The sequence below is a fragment of the Lactuca virosa genome, chromosome 3 (genome assembly GCF_052849685.1).
Source record: "Lactuca virosa cultivar CGN04683 chromosome 3, Lactuca_virosa_CGN04683_v6, whole genome shotgun sequence".
NCBI lineage: Eukaryota > Viridiplantae > Streptophyta > Magnoliopsida > Asterales > Asteraceae > Lactuca > Lactuca virosa.
This window is the reverse complement of record NC_136428.1, coordinates 126,835,223-126,853,530: the sequence shown is the minus strand read 5'-3', so window position 1 is coordinate 126,853,530 and position 18,308 is coordinate 126,835,223. Positions and strand designations below refer to the sequence as shown.

General features: G+C 40.5%; 1 protein-coding gene across 1 annotated transcript; it reads left to right on the top strand.

The window, feature by feature from the left end:
• The first annotated feature begins 14,429 nt into the window (after positions 1-14,429).
• On the top strand, positions 14,430-17,935 carry LOC145162603 (uncharacterized). The gene is made up of 2 exons (XM_079081701.1): positions 14,430-17,436; positions 17,582-17,935. Exons 1-2 carry the CDS (start codon positions 14,430-14,432, stop codon positions 17,860-17,862), a joined length of 3,288 nt encoding a protein of 1,095 aa, XP_078937827.1. The 3' UTR covers positions 17,863-17,935.
• The last annotated feature ends 373 nt before the right edge of the window (positions 17,936-18,308 follow it).

The window sequence follows — 18,308 nt, the reverse complement described above, 5'->3', positions numbered from 1 at the left end:
CAAAAACTAGAAAGGCAACCATTTAAAATTTTTGTTTCAAGTGTGTGATGTCAAAAGGTATACCACGCCTCATTACACAAATCTCATGGTTCAGATGAATAGTTGTGCCAAGAACAATGATAAGGAGAAGGCTGAAATTCGGAAGATTGGCAACTCGTATGCTGAGATTCGAAGGGTTATCCATCAAGCTGCAAAGATATTGATGACCTGATTCGTCACTGCTTACAGAGGGGGGAATGTATATGCTGAATATAGTTTTGAGGTATCAATGGTCATAGTTAGTTTTGATAGTTTGTAATATTATTACAAGGGCACTTTATGTATCGAAGATTTCAGTATCTAGTCCCTTGTATTTTTTGTTTGCTTTCATGTTCCCTATAAATATGGGAAGTGTACTAGAGATAGATAAGAACTTTCATCATATTGCAACTACAAGATTGTCTGGTTTGATGGTTACTCTGGTCTCATAATTCATACTCGATTTCATTGCAACTCTGGTCTCATAATTCAAACAAATATTATTTAGATCTTGTGTTCATCATTCATACTTACTCTGGTCTCATAATTCATACTCGATTTCATTGCAACTACAAGATTGTCTGGTTTGATGGTGCTTCATTCGCTATGTACACGAGATTGTAAATTTTCTTTCTGGTTCCTGAACCACCGGCGTCGTAGGAGATGTTATTGGCGATGGAAGAGTCAACAACATCGTTGAAGTCGGAAGCGATGAGAATAGGGAAGCCTCTGAAGAGAGTCGGAGAAACGAACGATGGTCGTCAGTGAACCGATATCTGTAAAGCTTTTCATTTGCAAAGAGAGTCAGAAGGAGTTGGTTATGAATGGAGACGCGGAGATTTTGGCTCCTACAGTGGGAGGAGTAAAGGCGGAGGTAGTAGATTTGGAGAGTAAAAATTTGATTATGTCTTCATTGATGGGAGACACCGATGGATGCAACTGTCGATGTCTTCTAAATTTCAGATCACGAACCTTTCACAGATCTGGTAAACTTAGACATGGTAGGCCATTTAGAGGAGAAGAGGTAGTGAAGTAGTTTTGTAGAGCGCAGAGAAACCGCGTTCTGATGGCGGCTCGATCGATCGGCGGTGGTCCGACAGACTGTGGCGATCCATGGCAGCGACGGTCCGATAGGTCTTGGTGGAGCAACTTCAGATGAGACATAATATTATGGAAAGAGATAAAGTACTATAGTTAGGTGTCATATTTCTCTTATCATAGAATGAGTGACAGAAATTTGTTCTCATTTGTTCTCAATATAAGAAATGTTCTCATTTAAACATATATATATATATATATATATATATATATATATATATATATATATATATATATATATATATACACTAAAAATAAATTTCAAAGTTATGCTTTCAAACAAAAAATATATTTTTTTAAAATAAAATACAATTTTGAAAAGTGTTTTTCAAACAAGAAAGTAATTTTAGAATTTTTTTTTTCAATTAAAAATCAATTTTTGAACTTGTTATTTGTGGTTTGGTTTAAGTTCTGAACTTGTTATGATTTTTTCAAAATTTGTCCATGATGATTTCAAACGTGATAGAGAAGAAGATGAGACACACAAATATATGAAAAAACATTGCGATATTTGGAAATTTGTTAGAAATCGGATGTTCTAAGACGGTGCTCATTTTCAAAGAAAACGAAAAAAATATTGTTATTGTTTTCTAACCTTTCATAAAATTATTGTCAATAAGGTGGTACCTCAATATAATATATGCTTATTTTCAATCAAGAACAATTATACAAGCGAGAACAATCTAGAACAAATATGAGCCACTAATTTTAAACTTTAAAATACATAATATAGAAGAAGACCAATTTATACATGATCTATAAGTCTTTTTTTTATCTAAAAGGAATTCCACCAAAGTAGTTAAGCCTTTACTTCATTTCATCTAGTCATGACAAACAACAACAAAAGAAAAATATACAAGAACGATAATTCATTTCATTGATGATTCTCTCTAAAGTTACAAAATGGACTTTCTAGGTAATATTTACTTTATAGTATATGAACAATCTCCAAAAATTTAAATATTAGTTGAAAAAGCACTTCAAGAAGAATGCATAAAGTTCAACATGTGGGTTCTAATTCTTTAACTCTAAGCCTTCTAATCACATATGATTTATATTGACAAAAATGAATCTTCTGCATATAAATCATATGTAATTAAATACATATAATCACATTTGATTATATACACGATAACAAATATTGAATAAAAAACACCAAAACAAATCTGTATCCGTATTAATCGTATGTGATTAAATACATCTAATCACAAGTGATTATATAAATCTGATCACATATAATTTATGTGGACACAATTTATTTTCACTTTCTCGATTCAATAGTTGTTCTTGTATATTTAATCACATGTGATTTTATGTATAATTGCATGTGATTAAATACATGAGAAAAACTATTGAATCGAGAATGCAAAAATGAATCTTGTACTCAATGTCATTAAATACACAAGACCAATTATTGAATCGAAAACCACAAAAATAAATATTATCCACATAAATTATATTTGATTAAATACATATAATCACATGTGATTATATGTATCCAATCACATATGATATAAGTACACAAGATTTATTATTGCGTTCTCGATTCAATAAATGTTTTTTGGCAACTTTAATTATATGTGATTAAATACATCTAACCACATATGATAATATGTATCTAATCGCATATGATTTATATGGACAAAAAAGAAATTTGTCTCTATAAATCATATGCGATTAGATACATATAATCACATATGATTATATACAAGAGAACGACCATTGAATAAAAAACTAAAAAACAAATCTTTGTCCATATTAATCATATGGTATTAAATAGATATAACTATATATGATTAAATACATGAAAAAAATTATTGAATGAAAAACACAAAAATGAATCTTGTATCTATAAATCATATACGATGTAACGACCCAAATTTCAAGGCCAAAAATTTCATTTTTGAATTAATGCATTTTACCAAAACATTGTCAATAAAACATTCATTACAAAATCATAATGTTGTATTTCAAACCATAGCATCATAAGTATTGAAAATCAGAGTACAGTCCCAGAAACTTCTTGCGGAAACATGTGTGTGTGTGTGATGCGCTGCTATACCACCGACTCTTTCCCCTTCGACGAAGAGGTACCTGAAACCAAAACCAAAACTGTAAGCACAAAGCTTAGTGAGTTCCCCCATTATACCACATACCATACAATATCGTCGGTATCTTTCAACCGGTAACCTTCATCGGTATCTTTCAACCGGTAACCTTCATCAGTATCTTTGAACCGGTAACCATCATCGGTATCTTTCAACCGGTAATCAACATCGGTATCTTTCAACCGGTAACTGGGGACTATTTCACCCCTACTACTAGCATACAATCAACATATATAAGCATACAGTCAGGCATATCCGGGTACTCACCTACCCTTGGGTCCTAAGGACCACTGTGAGGGAACTAATCCCTACCATACATATAACATACTACCCAGATAAACCTCATAACCAACATATAACCAGACCAAGATAATTATCACAAAGACCATTATCTTCTAAATACCCCTTTTTGGTGGGCAGGCATTTTGGCCTTAGACCTACCCCTACTGGAAGGTAACTCACCTCAATGGCGTGAAGTGTATGAACTATCCTCGGCGCACAAGTCGACTCCATACGACTCATCGATCCCTTGAAGCTGCTGAAAATGAAGTAAGATATCCGGATCTACAAGCCCCAACTCGATTTTTGAGTTCCTTTCTTCCTTCCAAGCTTTACAATCCACACAACAACACCAAAAATAGCCTTAACTCACACACAAACAGCTAGGGTTCGATATGAAGCTTTCAAGAGAGTGTTAGGGACAAGGGAGGCTGAGTTAAGTTGTTTATATATGGTGCAAACCCTCAGATTTAGGGTTTCACTTAACCAGCACCTACTCGCTGAGTCAGTCTCCTGACTCGTCGAGTCGCTCACTTAAAATGTCCGCAGCCACGTCCCTACTCGATGAGTTGATCCTCCAACTCGTCGAGTCCCAGAGAAAAAATACATATACTGAAGAAAACATACCATGTGTTACAAATCTCCCCCACTTATTTTAGACATCGTCCTCGAAGTCTGCCACTCGATCCTGAAAAAGCTCTGGGTAATGCTCCCTCATCTCGTCCTTCGGCTCCCAGGTCCATTACGAGCCCTTTCGATGCTGCCGCTGAACCTTTACCAGATCCAGCCTCTTGTTCCGCAGATCCTTTGACTTCCTGTCAAGAATCGCCACCCGTCTCTCGATGTAGTTCAAGCTGTCGTCAACCTGAATATCCTCCAAGGGTACCGCCTCTAATTCATCCACCAAACATTTCCGTAACTGGGAGACGTGAAAAGTGTTATTAATCTGACCGAGTTCGACTGGCAAATCCAGCCTATATGCAACCTTGCCCACCCGGGCTATAACCCTGAAAGGTCCGATATACCTGGGGCCCAGCTTGCCCCGCTTCTTGAATCGGATGACACCCTTCCAAGGTGACACCTTCAGGAGAACCATATCCCCGACCTGGAATTCCAAGTCTGATCGGCGCTTGTCGGCATAACTTTTCTGCCGACTCTGAGCAGTCTGAAGCCTGCTCCGGACCTGCTGGATCCTATCTGTAGTCTTGAGTACCACTTCGGTACTCCCCATAACCCTCTAACCAACTTCACCCCAACATATCGGGGTCTTGCACTTCCTCCCGTACAACATCTCGAAGGGAGGACGGTCAATACTCGCGTGATAGCTGTTGTTGTACGAGAACTCAGCCAAAGGAAGGTAAGTATCCCAACTACCTCCGAAGTCTAAGACACACGCCCGCAACATATCCTCCAAAGTCCAGATGGTCCGCTCACTCTGTCCATCTGTTTGCGGGTGAAAAACGGTGCTAAAATGCAGACGAGTTCCCAGCTCGTCATGGAACTTCTTCCAGAACCTGGAAGTAAACCGAACATCTCTATCTGAAATCACCGATACTGGTACCCCGTGCCGCGCCACCACCTCCCTGATATAAATGTCGGCCAAATTTTCGGCCGAAATACTCTCCTGAATCGGGATAAAATGGTTGCTCTTGGTCAATCGATCGACGATGACCCAGATCGAATCTGCTCCCCGTGCGGTCCTGGGAAGCTTTGTGATAAAATCCATCGTGATGTCTTCCCATTTCCACAGCGGAATATCCAACGGCTGCATCTTGCCGTGAGGTCTCTGATGCTCGGCCTTGACCTTCCTGCAGGTCAAGCACCGCTCTACGTACCATGCCACATCCCGCTTCATGCAGGGCCACCAATAGTCCAGACGAAGATCCTTATACATCTTCGTCGCCCCGCGGTGAATGGAGAATCGAGATTTGTGCGTCTCATCCATCAATACCTGGCGCACACTCCCATGATATGGGACCCACACCCTACGGTGCAGAGCCAACAACCCCCGGCTGTCATAGTCAAAGGAGGAAACCTGACCCACAATCCGCTCGCTCTTCCGATGTTCCTCCTTCATGGCCTCTTGCTGGGCCTCCCAAATCCGCTCCAACAGTAGAGACACCACCTTCATCCTCATACAGATATCCTTGATCAGCACTGCCTTGCGGCTAAGCGCGTCAGCCACAACATTGGCCTTCCCCTGGTGGTAAAGGATCTCGCAATCGTAGTCCTTTACCACGTCCATCCACCGACGTTGCCTCATGTTCAGATTCGGTTGATCAATAAGGTACCTCAAACTCTTGTGGTCCGTATAGATAGTACAGCGCACCCCATGGAGGTAATGACGTCAAATCTTGAGGGCGAACACAACAGCCCCCAGCTCCAAATCATGCGTCGGGTAATTCGTCTCATGAGGCTTCAGCTGCCTCGACGCGTAGGCGATGACAGGGCCTCTCTACATCAGAACTGCGCCCAAACCTGAGATGGACACATCGCAATATACAACAAAATCCTCCATGCCCTCTGGCAGGGCTAAGATTGGCGCCTCGCACAATCTCTGTCTCAGAGTCTCGAATGCGGCCTGCTGCTCAGGCCCCCAACGAAAGACCAAGGCTTTCCTTGTTAGCCTGGTCAGGGGTACGACTATCTTGGAGAAATCCTGGATGAATCTCTGATAGTAGCCGGCTAATCCTAGGAAACTCTGAATCTCAAATGGAGACTTCGGAACTTCCCATCTCATCACGGCCTCCACTTTGGCCGGGTCCACTGAAATCTTGTGCTGGTTGACAAGGTGCCCAAGGAACTGCACCTCGAGCAACCAGAACTCACACTTGGAGAATTTAGCATACACGTCCTCCCTCCTCAAAGTCTCCAGAACCTCCCGCAGATGCTCCTCGTGCTCCTCCTACGTCTTGGAGTAAACCAAGATGTCATCAATAAACACTATCACAGACCGGTCTACCATCGGTCTACACACGGGGTTCATGAGGTCCATGAACGCAACAGGAGCATTGGTGAGCCAGAAGGACATCACTATAAACTCGTAGTGGCCATAGCGAGTCCGAAACACAGTCTTCTGCACATCCTCCTCTCTGACCCTCATCTGATGGTATCCTGAACGCAGATCAATCTTGGAGAACCAAGATGCTCCCTGAAGCTGGTCAAAGAGGTCATCAATCCTCGGGAGTGGGTAACGGTTCTTCACCGTTACCTTGTTCAGTTCCTAATAATCTATACACATCCGATGCGACCCGTCTTTCTTCTTCACAAACAGAATCGGGGCTCCCCAGGGAGAACTACTCGGTCTAATGAATCCTTTGTCTAACAGCTCCTGCAGCTGTATAGACAACTCCTGCATCTCAGGAAGAGCCAGCCGATACGGTGTCTTGGCTATCGGAGCCGCACCGGGGACTAGGTCGATCCTGAATTCCACATGCCTCTCCGGAGGTATCCCAGGCAACTCCTTGGGGGAATACGTCCGTAAACTCACGCACCACGGGCACATCGGCCACCGTCGCCTTACCCGCCTCCTGGGTGTCCATAACATAGGCGACATATCCTGCACAACCCTGCTGAAGGTAACGCCTAGCTCTCGTTGCTGTACATACCGCTAGTCCTTGTTGCGGCCTCTCGCCCTGAACTACCAACTTTCCCCCACTTGGGGTTCTGATCCGAACCAGCTGATGCACGCAATCAATCACTACCCCATTGGGGCTAAACCAATCCATGCCTATAATCACCTTGTTCCCCCTCAACGGAATAGGAACCAGGTCTACCAGGTAACGGTCCTCGAACAGCCTCAAAACACAGTCCCGATAGACCTCCGATGCTCGTACTGACCGGTTATCCGCAATCTCGACCTCTAGAGGTCAATCCAACATGCCTGAACACTCCGGAAACTTCTTGCTAAGCACAAGAGAGACAAAAGATCGGGTGGCACCCGAATCAAACAACACCTGAACTGGGATTCCGTTCACATGGAACGATCCTAAACAAGGCATATGATATATCAAAATCACAGAGACAAAATATAAAAGCATAAGGATAAGAAATCATACCCGTCACCACATCGGGTGCAGTAGGTGCCTCCTCGGCTGTCAGCTGAAATGCCCGGCTCCGAACCACTGGAGCCTCCAACTTGACCTTCCGGCCATCCACAACCCGTCATGTCGATGTAGTCGGCACCACTATCGGCGCCGTTGCTGCTGCTAATCTAGGGAAATTAGCCTTTTTATGGCCCTTCTGGTTGCAATGAAAGCAAATCAGGTCTGACATCTGTATCGCCGGAGTAGGGGCAGTACAATCCCTGCCAAAATGCCCAACCTTGATGCACTTATAGCAGCCAGAATCCGACCCAGTGCGACAAGCTCCGTCGTGTTACCGACCGCATTTTCCACAGTGGTCCCGCCCTGACTGGCCTTTCGGCCTACCATCGGATCCCTTGGGCTTCTTCCCCGAAGCCCCCGCCGTCTGCCCCTCCTCTGCCTTCCTCTTTCGGATGTGCTCCAGATCAATCTCCCTCTCCCTAACCCTGGCAATCATGGAATACAGGGTAGGGCAAGCTGAAAAACTGACATGCTCCCGGATGTCAGCTCGTAGCATGTCATGGTAGCGGGTCCTCTTCATGTCCTCATTACCCGCATACTGGGGCACCAACAAAGCCCTCTCCCGAAACTTGGCAGTGATCTCCGCCATAGTCTCTATAGTCTGTCTCAAATCCAAGAATTCCCTGGCCAGCTGTTGAAGCTCTATAGATGGCGCAAACTCTGCTCTGAACCGGGTCACAATATCCGACCATGTCATAGCCTCAACTGCTGAGGCTCCCAGAGAGTCACCAACTGACTCCCACCAGTCCCTAGCCCGGTCCCTCAAATACCCTGCTGCAAATCGTACCTTCGACCCCTCGGGGCAGAAGCTGGTCAGCTATGCAGACTCAATGTCCGCAATCCATCGTCTGGTAGCAATGGGGTCCTTCGCCCCGTGGAAATCTGGCGCACCACTCCCTCTGAAGTCCTTAAAGGACAGTTTGCGTGGTCCTGACTGGTTGGTCGCCATGTCACCCCGGAACGCCCTGAGGCGATCCTCCATCAGCTCAATGATCCCCTCCTTGATCGACCCGAAGATAACCGGCGTCGCATCAAGGATACCCCTCGTGATCTCGGACGCGATGAACTCGCATAACCCATCATCCACATGCTCGGATCTTGCCCCCGAGCCCGATCCTGACCCGGATCCTGAACCTCCTGCTCCATGTCGCGTGACCGCCATTCTGAAACAATAAACATACAAATCCCAGGGTCACATATACTTTCTGGAGGTCACACACACACTTTCCAAGTTTCCCGGTTCCATCTAGGCCCTCATTGGTTTGAGTACGGATCCTCTGCTTTCAGTAGTACGGGCCCATACTACCTTCCACATCTATCCGTACTTTCCTCAAGAATTGCTTCGACTTCACCAAGTCCCTTTTACTGATACCCTTTCCACTGACCTCATTCTAGGCTTCCCTAGGGCACTCTCCGACCTACTCTCCTCCATCAGTTGCACTAGGAGTCCCCACCACCTCCCCCTAACTAGCTTGTGGATACTGTTACATATCCGCTCCTTAGTTAGTTGAAGTTGGTCAGAACCCCTATAGCACAAAGCAAGCAGCATTCATGCCTTGAGTAACCACCCAGGCATAACCTACACAGGCCATCCTACTGCTGACTAAACAGTCCTAGCATACAGCCCATACAATAGGCACATAAGGCATCCTTCCTAGATCCTTAGCCCTAACTAGCATGCAATTCTCAGAATCGTATATCAGGCACACAAGGCATCCTCCTAGATCCTTAGTCCTATTCTAGCATGCAGTTCTCTGAATCAAAACCATATAACATAACATATCAAGTATGGGTATCTTGAGCAATACTTACTTTAGCCCGGCCAGTCGCACACATCACACACTTCGTCTTTCTTAAAATTCCTAAGTTTAGACTTTAGAAAACCATTTTTCCTTGAAAGATCTTTTAGTCCCTCGGTTTGAGTCCAGACACCCCCGAGGGTGTGTCCGAATCCCTCAAACCAGGGCTCTGATACCAACTTGTAATGACCCAATTTTCAAGGCCAAAAATTTCATTTTTGAATTAACGCATTTAACAAACATTTTACCAAAACATTGTCAATAAAACATCCATTACAAAATCATAATGTTGTATTTCAAACCATAACATCATAAGTATTGAAAATCAGAGTATAGTCCCAAAAACTTCTTGCGGAAGCATGTGTGTGTATGATGCGCTGCTACACCGCCGGCTCTTTCCCCTTCGACGAAGAGGTACCTGAAACCAAAACGAAAGCTGTAAGCACAAAGCTTAGTGAGTTCCCCCATTATACCACATACCATACAATATCGTCGGTATCTTGCAACTGGTAACCTTCATCGGTATCTTTCAACCGGTAACCTTCATCGGTATCTTTCAACCGGTAACCATCATCAGTATCTTTCAACCGGTAATCAACATCGGTATCTTTCAACCGGTAACTGGGGACTATTTCACCCCCCCTACTACTAGCATACAATCAACAAATATAAGCATACAGTCAGGCATATCCGGGTACTGACCTACCCTTGGGTCCTAAGGACCACTGTCAGGGAACTAATCCCTACCATACATATAACATACTACCCAGATAAACCTCATAACCAACACATAACCAGACCAATATAATTATCACAAAGACCATTATCTTCTAAATACCCCTTTTTGGTGGGCCGACATTGTGGCCTTAGACCCACGCCTACTGGAAGGTAACTCACCTCAATGTCATACAGTGTCTGAACTATCCTCAGCGCACAAGTCGACTCCCTACGACTCCTCGATCCCTTGAAGCTGCTGAAAATGAAGTAAGATCTCCGGATCTACAAACCCCAACTCGATTTCCAAGCTCCTTTCTTCCTTCCAAGCTTTACAATCCACACAAGAACACCAAAAATAGCCTTAACTCACACACAAACAGCTAGAGTTCGATATGAAGCTTTCAAGAGAGTGTTAGGGACAAGGGAGGCTGAGTTAAGTTGTTTATATAGGGTGCAAACCCTAAGATTTAGGGTTTCATTTAACCAGCACCTACTCGCCGAGTCAGTCTCCCGAATCGTCGAGTCGGTCACTTAAAATGTTCGCAGCCACGTCCCTACTCGACGAGTTGATCCTCCAACTCGTCGAGTCCCAGAGAAAAATACATATACTGAAGAAAACATACCAGGTGTTACATACGATTAGATACATTTAATCACATATTATTATATGTATCTAATCACATGTTATTTATGTGACTAAATACATATAATCACATATTATTTATGTGATTATATGAATTTTATCACATATGGTTGCATGTAGTGGGTAGTGGTGGTATAGTAGAGATAGGTGTTAGCTTATTGTAGGTGGTGGTGGTGGAGGTGGGGTAGGTGATGGTAGTGGTGGTTGGTAGGTGGTGGTGGGTGATGGGTAGTGGTGGTAGTGAAGGGTTGGTGATGAGTAGTGGTTGTAGGTGGTAGGTGGGATGGTGGTGGTGTGTGATGGTGGTTCGTGGGTGGTGGTGGGTGATGGTGGTCATAGGTGCTAGTTGATTTGTGTTGGTTGTAGGTGGTGGTGGTTGATGGGTAGTGGTGATAGTGAAGAGTGGTGGGGTGACAGGTGGGGTGGTGGGTGGTTGTTATAGTAGGTGGTGGGTGGGTCGAAGGTGGTGGTGTTGATGGGTTGGGGATGAAGGATGGTAGTGTTGGGTGGTTGTGATGTATGGTGATGTTTGGTGGTGAACGGTGTTGGGGGTGACATGTGGGGTGGTAGGTGGTGGTTATAGAGGATGGTGGGTGGTGGTGGCTGGTGTGGGTGATGGGTGGTGGAGACGGGTTGTGGTGATATGTGGTGGTGGTGGGTGGGTGGTGGTGCAGATTTCCTTGTACTCATAGAGATATAAATTTGGATCTATAACTTTCATTCATTGTACTCTTAGAGAGAAAAGGAACATTGAGTCTGATAACCTCATTAAATCTTTAACAAGAATTTAGAATTTGAAAAGGGGGAAAGTAGATCTGAAAAGATTTCTAGAGAGAGAAAACATATATGAGCTCAAATCTGAGAATAAAACAAGAATTTCTTCTTGTACTCCACTTTTCAAACACAAATCAAGAATAGATCTAGAGAAATAACATCTAGAGAACAACAAATCTGAACATATACTTCGAATCCATATTCTATTTTCCAAATACAAGAGAGATTTCACTTCCACTTCGGAAAACTTACAAAACTTAAAGAACGGAGTGAGATTCGTGAAAAAAATTCATCATTTATGATCGTTTCTTGTAATAATCGCTTAGATCTACAAGATTAAGCTTTGATACAAACTATGAGTCCAAAACGAAATAACATGTGTGGAATAAGAATCACAATGATGAATCAATCACATAAAATGAGTTGCAAGTTCTTGTATTATTGTTTGAGAATGGGAATATACAAATAACATGTGATGGGATGTACCCAAATTACTCCACCTTTATTAGGGGTATACACGGTAACTCGAACTGAAAAGGCAAAGTTGTGTACAAATATATAGGAGTCTGCTAGAAACTATGAGTCCAAAACGAAATAACATGTGTGGAATAAGAATCAGAATGATGAATCAATCACATAAAATGAGTTGCAAGTTCTTGTATTATTGTTTGAGAATGGGAATATACAAATAACATGTGATGGGATGTACCCAAATTACTCCACCTTTATTAGGGGTATACACGGTAACTCGAACTAAAAAGGCAAAGTTGTGTACAAAAATATATGAATCTGCTAGAAATGATATAGAGAGCACATTTGGAGTCCTCGGGAAGACATGACATGTAGTGAAACACATTGCATGAATCTAGGATATAGAAAGAATAAAATGAATAATATATGCATGTATTATAATGCATAATATGATAACTGAAAATGAAGGTCGAACGATTTGCACGTATGATGAGAATGACATAGGTAACTTGAAGCAAGTGTTCATAGCCGGTTCGACTTTTTAGCAAGAGTAGTTAAAATTAATAATAGTTAAACGTGTTTTACCCTTCGAGAAGACATAGCCGAGCATTTGTACCAAAACAACATAAAGGAAGAGTGGTTTTTTTATATATTTTTTTTTGACTTTTTCTTAAATCTCGTCTTTTTTGTATTAATGTATTGTTTTTTAAATGAATGGAAAATAGTTTTAAAAAATCTATGTTTTTTTGTTGTATTTTTCATATAAATTTAAATAAAAAATGATGTAGAGTGGTGTTTTATGCCAAGTGGTTATTGTCACAGTTACTAGCTGTATTAGAGTCTTCATATTTATATAAGTATTTGTTGTTTCCAAAAAAAAAAAAAATCCCAAGTTGTTAAAGGTTGGATGTGATGATGAGGTGGCACCAACCACATTGGTGGTTAGAGGTGAGTATAATGGACTAAATGCATAGATGCAACTAGAAGTTATTTTGTTTATCCATCTAGAAGCTTTACACTTAGAAATATTTGCAATTTGTAGAAGTGACATAATTTTTGTAAAATATGCACTGAAAAAGCCATTTTGAAACAGAAGTAATTCATATTTTTTTTTTTTTTGAAGTCGGGAGATAGATGGCCATTTTGTAATGAAGTTGAAAATATGATATTTGGGTGTTGTTCACTTGCCTCTTTTTTTTTTTTTTTTTTTTTGTTTTTTTTTTGCTAACAAAATTTTAAATCTCCAGATTTTCCCCGGTTCACACGTCCAATGAATTCACAAGGTTCATTTATTTTTTTTAGATAAATTTGAAGGACCGGTACTGGAAGTCTTCTCCATTGACCCATTAATATAGTGTGGACCATGAACATTAATATATGAAGTAAAACACAGTCCATTTTGCTGTGTCATTGGTCTACCTACCCTTTCACATAAAGACAGTTGGCTACTGAAAGATGGAAATTTCTGTTGACAAAGACTATCATGGCAACTTTTTCCATCAGAAGTTTCAGTTTATGAAGTTATATTTTGTCTTTTCTAAAATTAGTCTGGCCTGTAATTTAAAACAGTATTACCAAAACCAATTTAATTTCGAAAACAAATATACACAATTTGATCAATCTGATGTAAAACATGTCACTATCTCCATTTACCCATTCACACAGTTTCGACATGACAATCATCTATATATAGTCATCAGTTACAAACGGATTTATAAAGTAAAACATTCCTTGAGTGAAACTTCTATTAACATTAATCAGAAAACAGAAATAAATGTCTATATAACCAAGGTAAGTTATATAACTACACTCTTAAATACAACAATAACATATAATATTGTTCTTTTTTTGTAATCCTAGCACCTTGGTAAATTTCGGGTTACAAGGAGTTTCATTGCTCTAAGAAAAAGGATTAATATCTTGACAGATACAATTCAAAGTGTGACGACTCTGGTGGATGGTTGGTACTGCTCTCAAGACTACTACGAAGGCTTATATTGGGCGTCTTAGGAACCAAGAGGTGTTTGATAGCAAGCCAATTGTTGTTCACTCTATTGTGTCTGATATTAAATCTTTTGCTTTCACATAGATTAAGTGTAGAACCAAATTAGGGTCTAGAGAACTGGTGTATCAATCATATGTTGGATTTCTTGTAATTTTCCTAGCTTCTTGCTAGATGCTTTCTCTATAATGTCTTGTTGTTAAAAAAGAGATATAATTCAAAGTGTAATACACTCCTTTGTGGAAAAATATGACACTGAATTCTAACGTAAAAGACACTTCTTGTGTAAAAATATCACAATGCCCAAAATTCCTTTTTGAGTACGTAAAAGAAAAGCAAACAAGATAAAAAGGTAGCTCAAGTATAAATTACAATAAATTGGTAGACACAGACCATCCTTTTTTATAAAGCAACATGGCAAAGCAAATAACGTACTCCTCAAACTTTTTATTTTGCTCCCTAGCTCTACTAATTGTCACACTATCCCTTATACCAAATTTCGCTTCTGCTACTTCAGAGGAAGCCAATGCTCTTCTTAAATGGAAAGTAGGCCTTGAAATCCCAAAAAACTCCTTGCTCTCTTCATGGATTACTCTCCCTATGAATTCCAGTGCATCAGTTCCATGCACTTCTTGGTTTGGAGTACTTTGCAATGTTGGTGGGAGCATTCAAAGGTTGAACCTCAGTTCATCCGGCTTAAAAGGTACACTCCATCGATTTTCATTCTCTTTGCTACACAATCTTACACATTTTGATCTCGGCGTGAACAGCTTCTTTGGCCCCATCCCATCAGAAATCCGACTCCTGAACAAACTTGTATATCTTGATTTTTCATTGAATAAGTTTTCTGGAGTAATTCCCCCTGAAATAGGAAATCTGCACCAGCTAAAAATCTTGTATCTATACTCAAACAATATATCCGGCTCCATTCCTTCATCATTGGGTGATTTGACATCTTTGAATCTCCTTTATTTACACCACAATCAACTCTCTGGTCACATTCCTAATGAACTTGGGAAGTTGAAGTCTCTTACTGGACTTTCCATGAGCTACAATCAACTTAGTGGTTCTATTCCTTTATCTCTAGCAAACCTTAGTAGCCTACAACTTTTGTACCTAAGTCAAAATAAATTATCTGGTCCCATTCCTACAGAACTTGGGAACTTGAAGTCTCTCATTGATCTGCAGCTGAGCAACAATAAGCTTAGTGGTTCTATTCCTTCGTCGTTGGGTGATTTGACATCTTTGAATGTCCTTTATTTGGACGAAAATCAACTCTCTGGTCCCATTCCTATTGAACTTGGGAATATGAAGTCTCTCATTCAACTTGTGATGAACGAAAATCAAGTTAGTGGTTCCATTCCTTCATCATTGGGTGATTTGATATCTTTGAATCTCCTTTATTTGTACCACAATCAACTCTCCGGTCGTATTCCTACTGAACTTGGGAATTTGAAATCTCTCATTGATCTTCAGTTGAGTGACAATCAGCTTAGTGGTTGTCTTCCTTCATCACTGGGAGATTTGACATCTTTGAATCTCCTTTATTTGGACCAAAATCAACTCTCTGGTCCCATTCCTATTGAACTTGGAAATTTGAAGTCTCTCACTAGTCTTGCGGTGAGTGACAATCAACTTAATGGGTCTATTCCTCCATCTCTTGCAAACCTTGGGAATCTACAGATTCTGTACCTTCGTGCGAACAAATTATCTGGTTCGATTCCTCAAGGATTGGGAAATTTGGAATTGTTCGAGCTACAAATGGACACAAATCAATTGTCCGGCCATTTGCCTGAAGGTTTGTGCCATGGAGGAAAGCTTCAACTTTTTTCGGTAAATAATAATCAACTCAGTGGGTCTATTTCAAGAGGATTACAGAATTGCCCTAGCTTAATTAGAGCTCTTTTTAATCAAAATCAATTCAGTGGAGATATATCGAGTAGCTTTGGGGTCTATCCAAGCTTAGATTACCTTGATATCAGCCACAATAATTTTCACGGGCAGCTTTCTCAGAACTGGAGTAAATGCAAGAATTTGACATCCTTAGTGATGGGATCTAACAACATCAATGGTAGCTTACCACCAGAGTTTGGAAATTTAAGACAACTACGAAGACTTGATCTATCTTCAAATCATTTGGTTAGTGAGATTCCAAAGGAGTTTGGGAAGATGAAAAGCATGTTGAATTTATCCTTGGCTAATAACCAACTTTCAGGTACTATACCTGTAGAGTTTGCATCCTATGAACTTGTTGAAGTACTGGATCTATCCACAAACAGATTGAATGGGTCGATACCAAGAAGTATTGGTCGGTGGGCACAAATCCACTACTTGAATCTTAGTAATAACAAGCTCAATGAGAACATTCCACCGGAGATTGGTAAATTGGTTCATCTTACAAAACTTGATTTATCTCAGAATTTGCTCACGAAAGAAATACCAATTGAAGTTTTAAGTTTGAAAAGTTTACAAAAATTGGATCTTTCTCACAATAGATTATCTGGTCCTATTCCTGATGCTTTTACAAGTTTGCCACGCGGGATTGATATCAACCTTTCTTACAATGAGCTCTCCGGTCCGGTTCCCCAAAGCCCCAATTTCGTGAATGCATCTGTAGAAGGCAATCCAGGTTTGTGTGGAAATGTTACAGGAGTGAAACTTTGTGCAATTCAAATTATGAAGAAGAAACACACTCCCTTTCACCATAGGCTAATCCTTGTAATTATGCTCCCTCTTATCGGGGTATTTTTATTTGGTTCATTCACGTATGGTTTCATTGCTTATCACCAACAAAAGAAAAAGTCTCTACAGAAACCATTGGAAGAAGAAACTGGTGATTATTTCTCCATTACAAATTTTGATGGCAAAGTAGTGTACGATGATATCCTCAAGGCAACAAATGATTTCGATGAAGCTTATTGTATTGGGACTGGAGGGTATGGTACCGTGTACAAAGCTGAGATACAACCTAACAATGTGGTAGCTGTCAAGAAGCTTCACCCATCATCATCTGAGAATGTTGATCATAATGGATTCCTTAATGAGATTCGAGCATTAACAAACATAAGGCATAGAAACATAGTGAAACTCTATGGATATTGCTCCCATCCCCGTCACTCATTTTTGATTTATGAATACCTTGAAATGGGAAGCCTTGGATCAATCTTAAGAAGCGATGTCTTAGCAAAAGAATTGGATTGGTTGAAAAGGGTCAATATTGTAAAGGCTGTAGCTAATGGTTTGGCTTATATGCATCACGACTGCTCACCTCCTATAATTCATAGAGACATTTCCATTGCCAACATCCTTCTTGATTCCGATTATGAGGCACATATTTCTGATTTTGGCACATCCAAGCTTTTAAAGCTAGACTCATCCAACTGGACCGCAATTGCAGGAACCTATGGTTATATCGCGCCAGGTAACATAATTTTGTGATGTTAGCTCCACATTTTCTTAAGTTACATAATATATTAATAAGTATATGTTCATATACGTATCTATGTTTGAATCTTGTGAGGTTAATATAGCTTTTTTTTTATCTCATGTTTTTTTTTTGGATGTAGAGCTCGCTTATACGATGGTGCCAACTGAGAAATGCGATGTGTATAGCTTTGGGATCGTTGCATTAGAAGTGATCATGGGAAAGCATCCCGGTGAACTACCAACGTTGTCTGTTGATTATCTGGTGTTAGCAAATGTTGGAGATAGTCGGATTCCACTTCCTTCACCACAAGTTGAGAAACAAGTAAATTTGGCGCTCAATCTCGCAAGAGCATGTTTGAACTCAAATCCAAAAGAAAGGCCAACAATGCGCCAAGTTTCAAATCTGTTGATGAAGGCCTGATAATAGTGTACTTTCAATGTTCTTTCTTTTGTCATGTTCTCTATATGCATCCTGATAATATGTATTGATTTGAATGCCTACTTGTTATGAAACTTCTCATATGATTTCTTAAATCTTTATGTACTAGATAAACAAATAAGTTAGTGAAGAATGCTATCTTTTTAGAAGCTTCATTTCTGGAAAATCAAGTATTAGTGAAGGACAAATCTGTCACTTAATACTCTTCATGACTGATTAGCTACACAGAAGTTGTCTGTAATTTAGCAACGAACTTTCACTTGCTTTATTTTCAAGTGAATTTTACCAACAAGCTTTTCCAATAATTGTAACAAGTAGCAAAAATAACAATGGTAGATTAATTACAAATGATAAATTATTTCTACAGTTTATGTCAAATAAATAACGACTGAAATGCAAAAACCAATAGAGTTTTAAACAATATACAG